The sequence below is a fragment of the Perna viridis genome, chromosome 3 (assembly GCF_037379345.1).
Source record: "Perna viridis isolate PV_CMFRI_1.1 ecotype Kerala chromosome 3, ASM3737934v1, whole genome shotgun sequence".
Lineage (NCBI taxonomy): Eukaryota > Metazoa > Mollusca > Bivalvia > Mytilida > Mytilidae > Perna > Perna viridis.
This window is the reverse complement of record NC_142447.1, coordinates 56,847,848-56,864,104: the sequence shown is the minus strand read 5'-3', so window position 1 is coordinate 56,864,104 and position 16,257 is coordinate 56,847,848. Positions and strand designations below refer to the sequence as shown.

Genomic DNA, 16,257 nt, shown 5'->3' with positions numbered 1-16,257 from the left:
AGCAGCTGTTGCATACGGTCGATGTTTCATAGAAAGCTCATTTATTTCACTGTATTACAAGTTAAATCTTATTAATGTTAATTATGATTGGCAACTTAAGTCAAAATCATTCTGTTATAGCTTGGTAAAGTACTTACAATTAAACAAAACAGAAGTTGAGAACATTTTTGTTGACATTGAGGAGACAGGACTTGGAATCGTCGATGAACACTATGATCCATATATAGGCAAATTTAACTTGCAAAGCACAATACTGCCATTGTTAGAAGCTGTTTACACTGGGAATTTAGATCTGGTAAAGTTTTTTGTCGATATTGGTTGTAATGTAAACAAAGTAGGAAGTAAACATCTAACTGCTCTATATATTTCATGCGAGAAAGGATTTTTAGACATTATAGAGTTTTTAATCAAACATGGCGCTGATATATCCTATTTTAGCAATATCGTTGGACATAAACCAATATTGTATATTGCCAATGAGTTAAGCCACACTGAGATTGTAAAACTTCTGTTAAAAAACAAAGTTGATCCTTCCCAGTGTGACACTGATGATAATTCACCCTTGTGCATAGCTTGTAGAAATGGACAGACGGAAATAACGCGTCTTTTTCTTCTTATGCTAATATGGCCCTAATTGACATTTTTTTTAATCAGTCCCTTAACGAGGCATATATTATGCCAGAGTTTGCTGAAACTACGCAGACATTTTGTATCGCGCTAGACTTATTACAAGTAGGCTTCTGGAACAGGGTTATGTTGCTCATCACTATAGATGTTTTATGGTCGTGGATCATTACGGTGTATCCATCTGCGCCATGAAAACTGATTTGTTCGATGTATCATAGTTGTCCTTTCCTCTTTCGTCTAGCCCGGACTTGACTTTTATGACGCTTATCGTACCAGTTCACCTGGTCCATGCTCCCAGTTTTTAGTGGAGTCCGAGTTGCTCATTTGCTTTTGTTACTTTGTATGTATTATTTTAGTTACTTCATGTTCTTTGTTGTGTATGTCTGTTTGCCATGTCTGGTCTTTGTCCCTGGATTACACTTTTTTGATTACTCTAGAACCATAGTTCCCTTGATTACTTTTTCGGTACATTTGCAGATTGTAACTTCTTTTAGAAAAAAAAACAGTCGAAATAATTCCACGAGCCCAATCGCCATTATTTGCAGCTAGTGAAAATGGATACTTTGAAATTGTTGATTGTTAGTCAAGAAAAACCATGACGTTCAAAAGTTGGACGAAATCTCTAACAGGAAAACATACCTACTTCCCGATCACTTGCGTACAACTCGTTCTTTTTTTATTCAGCAGCAAGTGAAGGAGGATATTTTGATATAATCGAACTTCTACTTCGATACCACGGCGATGTTAACATATGTGACAATGAAGGATGGTCACCATTGTATGGTGTTTGTTGGCAAGGTCATAAACGTATAGTCAACCTTTTGTTAGATTATAAAGCCGACATCAACTACTGTTGTGACGACGGGAAAACGCCACTAAATGCGGCTTGTGAAGGGGGATTTGAAAGTTTAGTGTAGAATCTTTTTCAAAGGAAATCCTCATTTATCTCCTGGTGACCGGTACCAACCATTGCCATTAAACATCTACTGTTATAAAGACTATACATTTATCATTGAACATTTATTAAAAAATACCTTGAAGTTCTACATGACTTTGTATGCTTTGGGCAGCTATTACTCCATGTGTCATGTTCTCTTGAGTATGTGGACGTAATGAAGATGATATTAAACAGTAACGAAGAAGGTTTTGATAATAAGCAATCCGTCCTGCTTGGTGCAGTTTTTAGTGGAGTCCGAGTTGCTCATTTACTTTTGTTACTTTGTATGTATGATTTTAGTTACTTTATGTTCTTTGTTGTGTATGTCTGTTTTCCATGTCTGGTCTTTGTCCCTGGATTACATTCTTTTGATTACTCTTTAAACAATGACATCGATTTTAGTACATTTACATTTCATGGCTTAGACATAATAGAATGTAACTCGCCATTATGTGTTGCTTGTAAATGTGGTGATCCTACAATTATCAGAGACTATCACCGTCTTATTCCGAATTTAGAATTCGCAAATTTGTTTAAGTTTTCGAAAAAAAAAACACGTATTTGTTAGCAAACAGAAGTACAAACAAGTGAGAAGAGCATTTATTCAGCAGGAAGATCCATCTGAAAATGCTCTAAATAATATTACACAAAATTGTATCAAAATAATTGAAATGTTTTTACTCTCTGGATGCAATTTTTCTTCGTGTGACCAGGAAGGTCATAGCTTGTAAACACGAACAAACAAGAATAGTACAAATTTTTGCTAGAAAATAATTCTAATATTTTTCAATGTAACGAGAAAAATGACGAGTCGCTATTGTTTTTTGCATGTTCAGCAGGCGGTTCCGATATCGTTAAACTTGAATATAATGTAGATGTACAGTTGGAACAATATTTTTTTATAATACCGAGCATTTGTATATTGCATGTAAAAGAGACATAAACAAATTACAACTAAGACGGTACATACCACAAAGTATAAGCCGCAAAAAATTGGACAATTCCTACTGTACATATCATTTCTTGTATTACACATGGTAGAACCTCTCTGTGATTGATTTTGCCTTCCTATTTCGATAGTTTTGGTTAAGATTACTTCTTGTATATAATTATTGTTGTAGGATTTAGACCGTCTTATATATTTGATGCTAATGCTTGCTTGATGAGGGTTACACCTTAAAACACATGTACAGCATATCAAAATTTGCAATTAATACGATTGGTATTTTTTGTAACTTATCGGAGCTATTGTCGTTGAAAGGCAAGATAGAGACTTTTTCTTTTCATTTCTCAGTACACATATAAGACAGAGTAAACCTATATTTGATGAAGTGATCCTTATGATGAGGCCTACAAAACGTCATGGGGTCACTTCTAGTTTATGCTATTGAAAGGCGAACTTGTTGAAAATTATAAGTATAAATTATATGGTCATTTTTTATTTTTGTTTCAAACTATCATACCACCAATTCAAGAAATATTTAAGTGCAACCATTTTTTGTTTGTTTGTATGTTTGCAATGACAATTGTGAAGCAAGGAAGAATGCTCTAAAAGTTTTGTCACAGGTTTGCAACATTTGTGAAGAATTTTATGTTTTTTAAATATTGACATCTATTTATGATATATAATGAATAATTATTATGTGTCTTTAATAAGAGTGTAAAAATAGAATATCATAGGTTCACGGAATAGAAGATCTGCTGACAAAAAACCCGACAACATACGAAAGATAGGTCGTACGAGAAAAAAAACTAAAAAAGTACACATAAACGAGCAACAAGAACACAACCAAAACGGGTGCATTCAGGTGTTCCGGAGGGGTAAGCAGTTCGTTATCGATACCTCATTATGTTTCTACAATTTTGTAATGTTTTGATTGATATCTTGGGAATCGGGATTAAGGGCAAAATAGCCAAACTTTATATGTAATGACATTTTGCCAGAACCGATAATAGCTCCTATAGATATTTTGATGCTCATTTTTCTGAAAGTTTCTATTAATCTATCACAGTTTTCAAGATATTAACTGAAAACGGTAAAAAAAGTCATTTTTCAACTTTCAAGGGCAATAACTCTTACAAGGAGTCGTCTGACAACTTTTGTCCCTGAAGACTATTGTAGTCCTTATAACAAGGATCATTTCAGCTATTGAAAGAATGTAGCTTAACCTGACAGTTTTGGAGCTATATGTGAAAAACTACTGTCTGTTCCCTATGTTCTATTGTAAGTAACAGCAGCCATGTTTTTTGACTGATAAAAAATCCCCTCAATAGTTCTATGCAGGATACACCAAGGAACATTCATACCAAGTTTGGTTCCAATTGATCAAATAATGTCAGAGTAGAAGATGTTTGAAAGAAATAACATTAGAAATAGCAAAAAAAAAAAAAAAAAAAAAAAAATCAAAAACGGGCAAGAACTCCAACATGGCTAAACCGATGAAAACGAATATTTGACCAGAGAAAGATCTCATCATGCTGAACACTGTTCCCTATGTCGGAATTTAGCTTGTTCTAAAGGTTTTGGAGATATATGCATGAAACTAATGTCTGACACCTATGTTTTATTTTTAGTAACGGCGACCATGTTTTTCGACAGATCCAAAATTCCCACGAGAGTTCTATGCAGGATACACCAAGGAACATTCATACCAAGTTTGGTTTCAATATGTCAAGTAGTGTCAGAGGAGAAGATTTTTGAAAGAAATAACATTAAAAATAGCAAAAACAGGGCTTAACGGATTAAAAACAAAATTTGACCAGTGATAGATCTGATCATGCTGAACACTTTTCAGTCAAATTTTAGCTTAACCTAACGGTTTTGGAGATATATGCAAAAAAAAAAAAAAACACTGTCTGACCCCTATGTTTTATTTTAGTAACATTTTTAGTTGAAGTGCAGAATAAAAGCCTTTTGCAATACTTTCTTTTCTACGTATACATATTTAGTATTCGAAATTGCCAACCATGCAGATAGTTCCAGTCATCATTCCGTCACCTTTTATATCAGTCAGACAAATAAAGAAGATCAACACCGTGCATTAAAACATAGTGTATAGGAATAAAAAAAATAACGAGTTTCGATAGTTCGCTAATAATGAATAGTCTACCATGAACTGTAGGTGTAGACCTATATCAGTAATTTTATTCCCTCGTTAAAACAAATACATGTAAAAATATAAATATAAAATACTCAACACAGCCTCCTCTAGCACAGACTATCAATTAGCGTCCATTAATTAGAACATATTAAATTAAAGTTTAAAAGTTGAAAATTTGCAGCAACAGTCGAAACAAACTTTTGTAACTAATCAATCTATCTACATGCTCTTTGTTATCTATGACACTGGTTTCTATCGAAACTGGAAAAAGATACTAAACGCCAAAATAAACACGTTATAAATTATGTATTCAAACAGTTACACGAGATCTTTTTGGAAAAAAAATCAGCATTGTTTTATAATGGTACATATAAAGTTGTTTGATAATTGTGATATAGCATACTCCTCATGATCTTTAGCACATAGCACACATTCTTCCCATACAAACCTTCGGTGATCTACTATCAGGTTTTCCACGGATTTGTTCTGAAATAAAAATAAACCAACAAATTGCCAAACAGTGATAACTTCTTTGTGATGAATTAAGTCACGGCTTATAATATTCTAAAAACTAAACATTGAACTGACCTTTTCAAACAAACGTTTGGTGATTTTGTTAAACTTAGCATTGCCAGCACTTTTACAAATCTGACTTGTGAAATATGTCAGTAAGCAAAACGAATGGACAACCAAATTCTACTTCATGTCGAGACTATGCAAAATGAATATCTTTTCTTATAATATTTTCAATGTGTGACATCAAATCTGTTCAATATTTATTAATATCATTATGCCTCAAAGTACTTGGAATGTGGCGGAAAAAAACAGATCACCAGTTTTTAAAGTATTTTTGTATGTATGATTTTGGTTACTTTATGTTCTTTGTTGTGTGTGTCTGTTTTCCATGTCTGGTCTTTGTCCCTGGATTGTATTCTTTTGATTACCGCTATAACCTTGGTTCCCTTGATTACTCTTTCTAAGAGAACGCTACCGCGAGACCAATGATTTCTGTCTACCCATAAAATTCTGCTAATGATATGCGACCTAAAATTCACATGTTTTCTTTGTGGAACTATATTCTACTGATCAACACACCTTACCTGCAAGACCACGTCGATCTATTGCAACTAAGGCCTCAAACAATAGTTTTATAACGTTTTCATCTTTCCTTATACCATGGAGCCATATCATCAATAATCTGAACCCATGCTCTTTGTAGCTGTTAGTACCTATAAGAAATATATTTTATTTACTTACAAGCAGTAATTCCAAAACAAATATTTTATTCTGTCAAAAAGCAGATGATGTATTTTTTTTTTCAAGTTTACGTACAGGCATTATCCATAAAGGGTTAGGTAGATCAATTACGTAAGTCATTATTTAATTAGTTTTCCGACAGGAAGAGAATATTACGAAGAAAATATTGTTACTCTTGAGTATACATGGTAAGGAAAGCGCCTAGAGGCTTTAAAAAAATTCTCAGGGGTTTTACACAAAAGATAAATCAAACTGAGGTGACAAATGTTATGTAAAAATATATTTTTTTTTTACATCAAGATATTTTCAGGTGTTAAAAGATCAATTGTATCTATCACAATTGTGATCTTAATTTACCTGTGTATTGATGTTCCATACATCTGATATGCTCTGCAGTAAATTTCCAGTGAACAGCCAACTTTTTCCAATCACCTGGTTTCAGCTGTTTAGTTGCAAGTTTCCATAAAATGTCTTTCATTTGAGTGGACGAAGGATGTTTTGGTGTTCTGAGGTATTGATGCGGATCCATGTAATCTAATTCTTGTTCCATGTATTCCTGTTAAATGAAAAAAAAAACGAAATCTTGGGAGATGCATGCTTTTGCAGATATTTTTGTAGTGTGCAAAAAATAACCTTACTGCGTATGTAAAACAAAGCAATGTGTTGAGAAAACAACTACAACCTACTGATAGTAAATTTACAAAAAAAATAACGGATATAGTGAAACGCAATAAATGCACCAGCGTATAACCTAAACACTTACAAAGATCACCAAAAGGTCTTCAACAAATGCAAACGCATCTTAAAGTAAGCTCCGAAAGGCCCCGACAGCAATAGTACACTAAATCCACGGAAACAGAACGATGACAATTCTTCAAAATCAAATCAAAAAGTAATATACGACACAAAGACACAATAATGACCAACATCTCCTGACTGTAGACGGGCGCACAAAATCGGTAGGGTTAAACTAATTTTATAAAGCCTTAACCACAAATGATTTTATTTCTGTTGAAAATGTTCTTGAAGTGTTAGTATACGTATGGTTAAAAAGGTTATTTTGACATTAAAAGTATTTTAGAGATAAAAGTGCAGCTATACATAGAAATTTCCTCTCAATCGCAGCTTCTTCTGCATTTTGTTACCTATATCTTGAATTTAAAATAGTGGTCATCTCAGCACTAAGATTTATGCTAAAAAACTACTTTAATTTTAATTTCATAAATTTTCCTTTCCTGTGCTGCAATATACCTTAAATTTTGGCATATGGTGTCTATATTTCACAATTGATTCGCTATGCAAGAGCAAGTACTAACTCTGATTTCCTTGAACGCCATGAGAGACTCCTGGAAATCCGTCTCAAAAGGTATCTTACCAAATTCTTTTTTTTTTTCAAGATATCCGTCTTGGTTGAAAAATACTCAGTTTCTTCTAAAATAATTAGTAATAATTGTTTTTTCTTTGTTTTTGTTTTTGTCGTAAATTGTTCTTAATGCTGATGTGACCCCTGATTTACGGATTATGACGCAAAAGCATGCATATGCTATTTAAGTAGGTAAACCTAGGGTAAGGGACACAACTCATTTGAACGTTTGTGGTCAGCATTTCATATCAATCTCATGCAAGCATTAAAGTAACTCCGACTGATTTCATTCTGTTACAAAAGAAAGCTTGAAAGGCTTTGGGAAATTGAATATGATCCAAGCATATCACTGATTTCCCTCACCTCCTTAATCACTACTGATATATTCGGTATATAATAGAAGAGGGAGGTTTACCGCGCTGTAAAACGTAGATTTTACCCTCAATTTCGTTTGAAATGCCTGTACCAAGTCAGGACTTCTGCAGTACTAGATGCCTCGGTGGTATAACATCTATTTTACCAGTTTATTTTGGACTTGACTTGATTATGGATGGTATTGGTGTTCGGTAATTTTGTTGTTACCCTTATTTGATTTTTTTCTGTTAAAAGAACAAAAACATAATCTTGGAGATGCAAGCTTTTCTAGATATTTTTCAAGTCGCATAAATTACATTGCAACCCTATATTTACCCTAGCTACTGCATAGTATCGTTCTGCTTTGATTATCATGTCGACTATGGCTACAAAACTGCCCCGAGAAGCCAACTGAAGCGGTGTTTTTCCAAGCTGTAGACAAAAATATAAAGAGTAATTAACTTTAGCCTCTGTATTAAGCAGAAATCTTTTGGTAATCATGATAACAGCTGTAGCTTAAAGGAAATAATTTAACGGAACATTGTTATTTAGCAATACTCACAAGAGTTACATCAAAGGAGTTAATAAGTATACAATTTAAACATTTTTGTAGGTCAGTCTTGTCATAAGGATCATATGCTATTGGATAACAGTTTCTTCCCTTGTATGATTTCAAGACAATACTAAGGAAAACTAATCAGTAGCAAAATAATCTTCGAGGGAAATGCTCTTCAAAAGATTTGTCACCTATTTCCACCCAATAAAAATGTAAAGGCTTCTCATAATGGACAGTTTCTTCCTATCTTTTACTGTCAAAAATGGAAAGAGAAACAAAACTAATTAAAATATTCGATTTTGACATATAGTAAAATGGAGACGTGTATAGTTTTTCAAGCTTAAAATAGATGGTCTGATTTTTTGTCTATAAAAAGACTAGTATTAAACATTTGCGGCCAGGTCTGACCAGCATACAATTAAAATGATTTGAGTACTACTACATAGCCATAACCATTTTACATTCCATTCATTGGATTCAGAGAAGAAGAATTTTATTGAAATGACGGAGACGGACACAAAGAGATGTTTACAGTTTAGTTTATCTTTAGTCTAGTAGATCTAAAAGGGTTTTTATCACCAGAGAAAATACACCAGTTTCTCCTTAAGATATCCTGTCTGAACACAGAATACAACATATAATGACGTTATGAAACATTTTTTTTTGCATTTCATTATCTGTCAATTTTTTAGTTCTGTGATAAAATATACTAATGGAAGTAGACATTTCACTTCATGGTTATAAAATAATTGATTTATACGAAAACTTATATTTACTCCCAGTTACGAATTCGCCTTGCTTGATTTATCACAACATTTTTGGTATTTTGCAATCTTTTCGCTAATTTTGTTTTTTGAACTATTGTGATGCATGTTCTACTTATGACTCTTGGGGAAATCGCATTGATGGTATAAAAAGTGAATGGTTTTTAATTTGAATTATCATCGACTTCGGAGAAGCTATGACTTTGTCTTGTAAAAAAACTTTAAAAAAAAAAAGCTGCAGTCGGTAGTAATGTTTTTCTTCTTCAGAATAGTACAAAATATATTAGTATATGCAACGTGGTCGTTAACCATTTTACTGTGATATAAATGTAAAGGACTTGTGAATTAACCTTCTCTCTGCCAGATAAGTCTGCACCTCCCGCTAGTAAAACCTCCACTGATTCTTGGAATCCATTCTCTACTGCTACATGTAAAGCTGACTGTTGTCTCTAAAAGACCAAGAAAATTTTTATAAAATAAGTTTTTAATGAAGAAATTTCTGCTACAGACGTAAAAGTCAATAACTGCATGTGGTTACAGGATTCAAGAAAGGTTAAGCAATATAAGAAAATAAAAATTAGAAAATATGTGTGTTCTAATAGAAAGACCTAATTCATTCAAAAACATCAAGAACACCACACCAAGTAAATCAAGTAACTAGAATTCCATAGCCATCCTGGTTGCATAGACCTGGTTAGCCTTGAAGAAAGCCGACTGCTGCTTTTCTGGAAAGACCAACTAAGTTGTATTTATAACTAATACGGTAACGAAACGTAAAAATTACCAAACTAAAACCTTCCCTTAATTTGGAGATCGATAAAGAATAATGTTTGGTATAATCTAAGAATGTCAAGTATTTTACATTCAACAACAGTAGTGAGAAAGTGACTTACAGCATTAGGAATGTTAACGTCACATTTAGACTGCACCAGAACTTCAATGATATGACGAAAATTCCCCAAGGTTGCTAGGTGTAGTGGAGTATTCCCTTGCTGAAATTAGTTATATTTGCAATTGTAATTATGTTTGACGTACCTTTCCTAATAATATAAATTACGATAATTATATTGTTTAACTTTGACGCACAATATGACATAGTAATTATAGCGTATAATACTTGAAAGTTTATTGCTTTCAGAATTCTGTAGATAGTTTTAGGTGTGTATTAGAATACATTATAAATTGCATGTTTTATATGTATATCTTACATATAACTGAACAATAAAGGCGATATCATGTGATGTAAACATTATAACATTATAAAAATATGCAAATGAATGAAATGAAACAAATATTCCGTACATAAAGTGTAAAAGAACAAACCAAACCCCGATCCCTACAAAAGATAACACGTGTGTATAGACTATACTACTGAGATATTCGAAGACTTTTTGGGATTAAATATGAAGAAATAAGGGAAAGATAAAGAATATTTGGAACTGAAAACTATTTCAATTAAATGACATTTTTTCCTACATACAAAATTTTGAGCATCAATATTAGCACCATTCTTTATCAGATTTAGGATCACCTCCTCATGTCCATTCATTGCTGCAAAATGTAGTGGACTCATCCCTTTCTGAAATTAAAATGAATTACTGATTACAGATTATTCTAGCATATGAACGCGCACACAAACTTTGTAAAGGCCAAAAAGGAATATCTTTAGTTGCAAATTGAAAAAAACGAGCTTTTTCTAATAATAATATTAGTTTCAACCATACGAACATGAAGTCCATAGAAAAGCCTCCGATCCCAAACTTGATGTTTAAAAGGAGGCTTGACCCTAAGTGTCTCAAAAACATAATCCTGTTTTCTTTTACAAACATCAATCCTAACCGATCAAGATCATTTAATAATATCAAATATTAAACAATCTGTACGATTTAACAACTTTGAAAGAACATCGGTTTTATTGGCTTTTTTACATTATACATTGCAAATCTAAGACTGGTTTTGTATATGAAGCAAACCTACGATTGTTTCAGTATCTGGACCTGCACTGAATTCTAACAACACATCGACAACATCTCTGTGGCCATTTTCAGCTGCAACATGTAAAGCGGTCCTCCCTTCCTGGATAAAAACGAATTTCTAACTTATCAAATTAAAAACTATGAAGATCTCTTCATCATTTTCTGTTTTCAGTCTTTTTACTGTTTTAAAGTGTTTTACTGTTTAAGAAAGATTACATATTCTAGTACTGGGAAAACGGTAATTCTAAATAAACTTGTAGATTATTTTTTTATTAAAATATTTTACTTGAAACCACAGCTTTCAGAGGAAATATACACGACTGCATGGATCTATCTTTATAATGGATATATCTTTATACGTCAACACATTATGGCAGCTCATGGCCATGATCAATCTGATGACGCTAACACTCTTTAAGGGTTATCAAACAATATAGCTGTATCCGAAGTGACATTATGATTTACTTACCACATCTCTGTCATCTACTAAAGCACCAATCATTAAAAGCCTTTTAACCACGTGATGGTGGCCTTTTCTTGCAGCAACATGAACTGCTGTTTCACCTTCCTGTCCACATAAAATAATTTATTTAAAAAAAAAAGAAAAAGGAAATTGCGGTGAATATGTTTACTCTAAGTACTCCTATCAGATTTTTTATTTAATTTTAGAGCCTTAAGTTAATTTTTGCTTGAGCACAGGGGCTTGATCCCACTATCAAATATGCAGCCCGACTAGTATATAAACACGAATACTAGTCGAGTTGCATACTTGACAGTGGGAGCGGGCCCCTGTGGTTTGAGAGGTACAATCCAGTCACACTCACTTCATTGACTACGTTTTCTTAAAAGATTTCTATGACTATGCGTCCCTGCACACGAAAAACAATCGTTACTCAACTTTTGACTACTTTTAGAGTTTTCAGTACAGTGTGTGTTTAAGTCATTTGACCTGAGTTCTCGCCCTTTTTAATCTCTGTCGAAAAGACTACTTTCGATTTTTTGGTCAAAGATTTTTAGTGTACATACATATACAGATGAAAAATCACTTTGAAGATTTAGAGTACATATAAATACAAATATGTAAGTTTTGCAGAAGTAATGGTTCATTCTAATGAATGAATTTACATAATCAAAAAGGTCGTGCGATTTAGTTCCAAAGTTAATGAATAAAATCCACAACGGAGCTTCTCATCAATATCGAGGGAATATTAAAAAACAAATAGAAATGACTTATTCAAACACGGAATCGATCGAGGAGAATTCACATGGAGAAAACAAATGTAGAAAGGACAAAGTCGTACAGAAACCAGCTGCGCGACAAGTCATCCATTGGAGCATTTACTTTGATATTATCATGCGTTTTGTTTGATCCCGTAAAGAAACAAATGCACTCTCTCCCACTTAACAAACCTATAAAAATATGACTTAAATCTCTTGAACTTTATGGCATACTATAGTATTATAGTTCGTAATCCTCTTTAACCTTATACACACCAGTCTGTTTTAAGATTCATTTTACCTTATCCCGTATGGTCACATTACAGCGCATATCTATCAGTCGCATGACAACCTCGATATGTCCTTCTTCTGCAGCCAAAAATAAGGCCGTTCGGTCAGACTGGAAATAAATAATTATCCATTTTTCCTTCTATCAACTTTTGAATGATACAGAATACAGTACTAAAATGAGTTGTAATTCTGACTTGATCATTTGTCGGTTTGAATTACCATCCCGAAAAAAAAACAAGGAGGTAGGTGCAGGGTAAGAGTCTTCCGAATCATAGACGCATCCGCTATATTACACAAACCATGTTCGGTTTATTCTTTATGACAAAGAAAGAACTATTCACCACATCCTTCGACAAATTCTTCTAGCGGTCGTAAAAATATACCCCGAGATAAATGATAAAACTCACATGGCAAAATGCCACCATTCTTTCTGTACAACCATCGTTTTCTTACGCCTTAGGTCACTTTAGTTGTAGTTTAAATAGTTTTGTCTTACAAGTGTTAAAAAAGATATTTAGTCTAAAAATACATTTGACCTACTTTTCATGCTACAAAATTAAACCCCTTAAAAAGTATTAGCAGGCCATTTTAAAGTCAATACCTTTTCCATTTCGTCCACATTGAAGTTTTCCAGGGACTCAAATATAAAGTTCATGACATTGACATGGCTATTCTGTGCAGCACAATGAAGGATACTCATTCCTTGCTGAAATAATAATGATCAGTGAATTTAAGAGCTACTGAAGGAAAAACAGTTTTAAATATTCGGGCTCGAAGATGATAAAATATTTAGTCTTGGATTTTTAGTTGTAGATTCTGATCAGATTTTTTATTTTTCACTCAATTAAATCTTGGATCTATTTTATAATTATAGATACTAAATGCCAATAATGTCGGACACTTCGACGACTATTTGAGTGTGCCCAGTTGCTTATCTTGATTTTCTACATTAAATTCTGATTCTGCCTTTTTATACCAAATATAAATTTCAAACGACTTTTTCCTAAATGGTGATATATACGGAAAGATAAAGGGAACCGAGATTCTAGCGGAAACTAAATTATAATACAGGGACAAATACCAGATAAGGAAAACAGACACACACAACAAAGAACATAAAAAACCAAAATAATACATAAAAAGTAACAAAAGTAATTGAGCAACGAGGACTCCACTAAAAACTGGGAGCATGGACCTGTGCATCGGTAGGGTATGCGTTTTTTTGCTTTTCTGGAAAAAAAAACCATTCAAGTCCAGGAAAGGAAAACTATGACATGTTGTACATATCAGTATTCATGGCGCAAACGGATACATTATTGACCGGTGCTGAATGTATTTCCGATGAGGATTTATTTTTAAAAAAATCATTTGCATTTATTTTATTTGAATCATTTTTCATTTTAATTTTCCCTTTAAACTAGTGTTTTACAGATCATGACGAAATAAACCGGTACCTTGTTTGTGCATCTAGGGGTAGCACCACTGTTGATTAATATCTTCATTGCTTCTAAATGACCAAACCACGCTGCCCATAAAACTGGTCGCATCCCGTACTACAATAGCATAAACCAGATAAAAGATTAACATGCGTTTGTTAAACTCGCAGACAATAGTCGAAATAATCAAATTGCAAATAACATTTTATGGTAGTCTACAAAAATTGATGACAATTTACTCAGGTATCTTGTATAAAGAAGTTCAGAGTGATTTATAAATGTGATGTATACTTTCTTTGGTTAAGGTCTTTTTTCTTTATCAAAGACATCGTGCTGTTTAACGTGTTTACGTACTTTGTCTTTAGCCTCAACATCAGCTCCAGTTTCTACTAGTTTCTCTATAATATCTAGATTGCCATTGGCTGCAGCCCAATGTAATGGAGTTCTGTCTAACTGAAATAAATAAAATGAGAAGTCCGGTGAAGCAGTATAATAGTACAGTAGAATTAGTAAAGATCAATATTTTTTTCATTTGTGTTTTTTTTCCTCCAACAGTTGCTTAGACGACGTTCATCAAGATTTTATAATAATTTTCCGAAAGGTGATACAAATATCGATAATTGAATTGTTTATGTTGTATTTAATAGATTCGTGTGTGCTTATTTTCTGGGGATGCTGATTTTGAACTGTCATGGGGTATATGCAACACTGTATCTATAATTTAACATTAATGAATATTTCCAGTGTAAACTAATTTATCACATTAGTGTACTATTGTAAACAAACCAGATTATTTCTCACTGCGTTTGCTCCTGTCTCATATCAAATTCTTAAAAATATACTTTTGTATTGATATTGGTATAAAAATCTGCTGTTACCTCATTTACAGTTTGTGGATGTGAAACACAGTCGTGTCATGAATTATTTTCAATGATATTATTTTCTATCATCCCTAAGGCAATGTACTTTAATAGTATAGAGTCTGCTGAATGTCTAAAATATTTTATCAAAGGCTGGAAGTGGGTTAAACAGATCAAGATCTAACACATTTTGATCGGTCGAGTTAGCTGTAGTTGGCAGTGACAATTTTCCAAAACAATGCACTTATATAACAGATTGGAATTAAAAGAAGGGAAAACTTGTAAGTTATTTTTTTTGCATACTGTAATTGCTTGAGGTCCACTATATCTGTCAGGGGCATATCTTTGTATGGAGTATTTGCATGAGGTCCACTAATGAGTCTATACCATTGAGGGGAATATCTTTGCCATCTGTATTTTCTTGAGATAGTATTTAAGAGAACCAATTAAGCTCCGAGAGGAAATCATAAGGATATATTTCAAGGGAAAAGACAAGACAGGGAAAACAGACACATACAACAAAGAACATGAAATGAACAAAAATAACACGTACAAAGAAACAAAAGTAAATGAGCAACCCGGACTACCCTAAAAACTAGAGCATGGACTAGGTGCACCATTAGTCAACTATACCAGTCAGGGGCATATCTTTGTATGATGTGTTCGTTTGGGTCCAATCTACCAGCCAGGGTTCATATCTTTCGTAAAAACTTAACATTAACACATATGTCCCATTTTGAAGAGAAGCAAGACAAATCTACGATTTATTTTTGTAATATAGTAAAGCTGTAAATTTGTCAAGAACTACTCACTTGGGCACCAACAATTTTTATCCTAAGGGGGGTTGGGGGCTGGGATCTGATGTCGGATAAGGATTTTCTTTTTGCGCCAGCACAAGAATTTTTATTTATATTTCAGTAGCATCCGAATTCAATATTTTTATTTGAAATTCTGCCTTGTTCAGTGATGGGGGCTATTTAGAATCTTTTTTTTTTCAATAGAAGAGTAAAAAATATTCAAAATTTGGAGTATTCATTATTCTTTCTAAAAGATCCCCCTATGACTAATACAATGGTCAGTGCCATGACAAGTTTATATTACCGATATCGGTTTAAAAGAAAGTTTTTTTGATGGTTTTTGTTATACGATATAAAAACATATTGTAATGTACCAAAATCAGGACAATGATGAACGTTTGTATTACACGGACAGAGATATAGTTTAAAGGCTGACTTTGATTATATGTTTGGACAAATTACCATAAACAGTTATCCTCAAGAAAATTAATAGTATGTATACTTTAATGTTCCATAACACTTTTCATATCTACAAAGACAAACTCGGATCAGTTTCAAACTTTATTTAAAGAATGGTGGCGCAAACTGATTCAGAAATTAGAAACACTTAAATAGACAAGTCCGGGGCTTTTGTATGAAATAAATATGAATTGAAAGATGTATATCTTACTCAACTTAGGATTGAAGCAATGCATTCCTCAAGGAATTGTATATATAATT

The 16,257-nt window shown here is 33.0% G+C and overlaps 1 protein-coding gene across 6 annotated transcripts in view; it reads right to left on the bottom strand.

Annotated features, from left to right (window-relative positions):
• Positions 1 to 4,421: 4,421 nt before the first annotated feature.
• LOC148623027 (uncharacterized) overlaps positions 4,422 to 16,257 on the bottom strand; it is a 35,646-nt gene continuing 23,810 nt past the window's right edge. For 5 of the 6 annotated variants that reach the window (XM_088573491.1, XM_088573492.1, XM_088573496.1 and 2 more), the window contains 13 exons: positions 14,235 to 14,333; positions 13,899 to 13,997; positions 13,046 to 13,150; positions 12,455 to 12,553; positions 11,405 to 11,503; positions 10,937 to 11,035; positions 10,440 to 10,538; positions 9,853 to 9,951; positions 9,310 to 9,408; positions 7,976 to 8,071; positions 6,280 to 6,478; positions 5,766 to 5,894; positions 4,422 to 5,151 (listed from right to left, as the gene is read on the bottom strand). In XM_088573491.1, coding sequence (XP_088429617.1) covers positions 5,081 to 5,151; positions 5,766 to 5,894; positions 6,280 to 6,478; positions 7,976 to 8,071; positions 9,310 to 9,408; positions 9,853 to 9,951; positions 10,440 to 10,538; positions 10,937 to 11,035; positions 11,405 to 11,503; positions 12,455 to 12,553; positions 13,046 to 13,150; positions 13,899 to 13,997; positions 14,235 to 14,333 — 1,392 coding nt within the window. In that variant the 3' untranslated portion in view covers positions 4,422 to 5,080. The remainder of the gene's footprint in view (positions 5,152 to 5,765; positions 5,895 to 6,279; positions 6,479 to 7,975; positions 8,072 to 9,309; positions 9,409 to 9,852; positions 9,952 to 10,439; positions 10,539 to 10,936; positions 11,036 to 11,404; positions 11,504 to 12,454; positions 12,554 to 13,045; positions 13,151 to 13,898; positions 13,998 to 14,234; positions 14,334 to 16,257) is intronic. The other variant, XM_088573493.1, reaches the window with a different exon arrangement.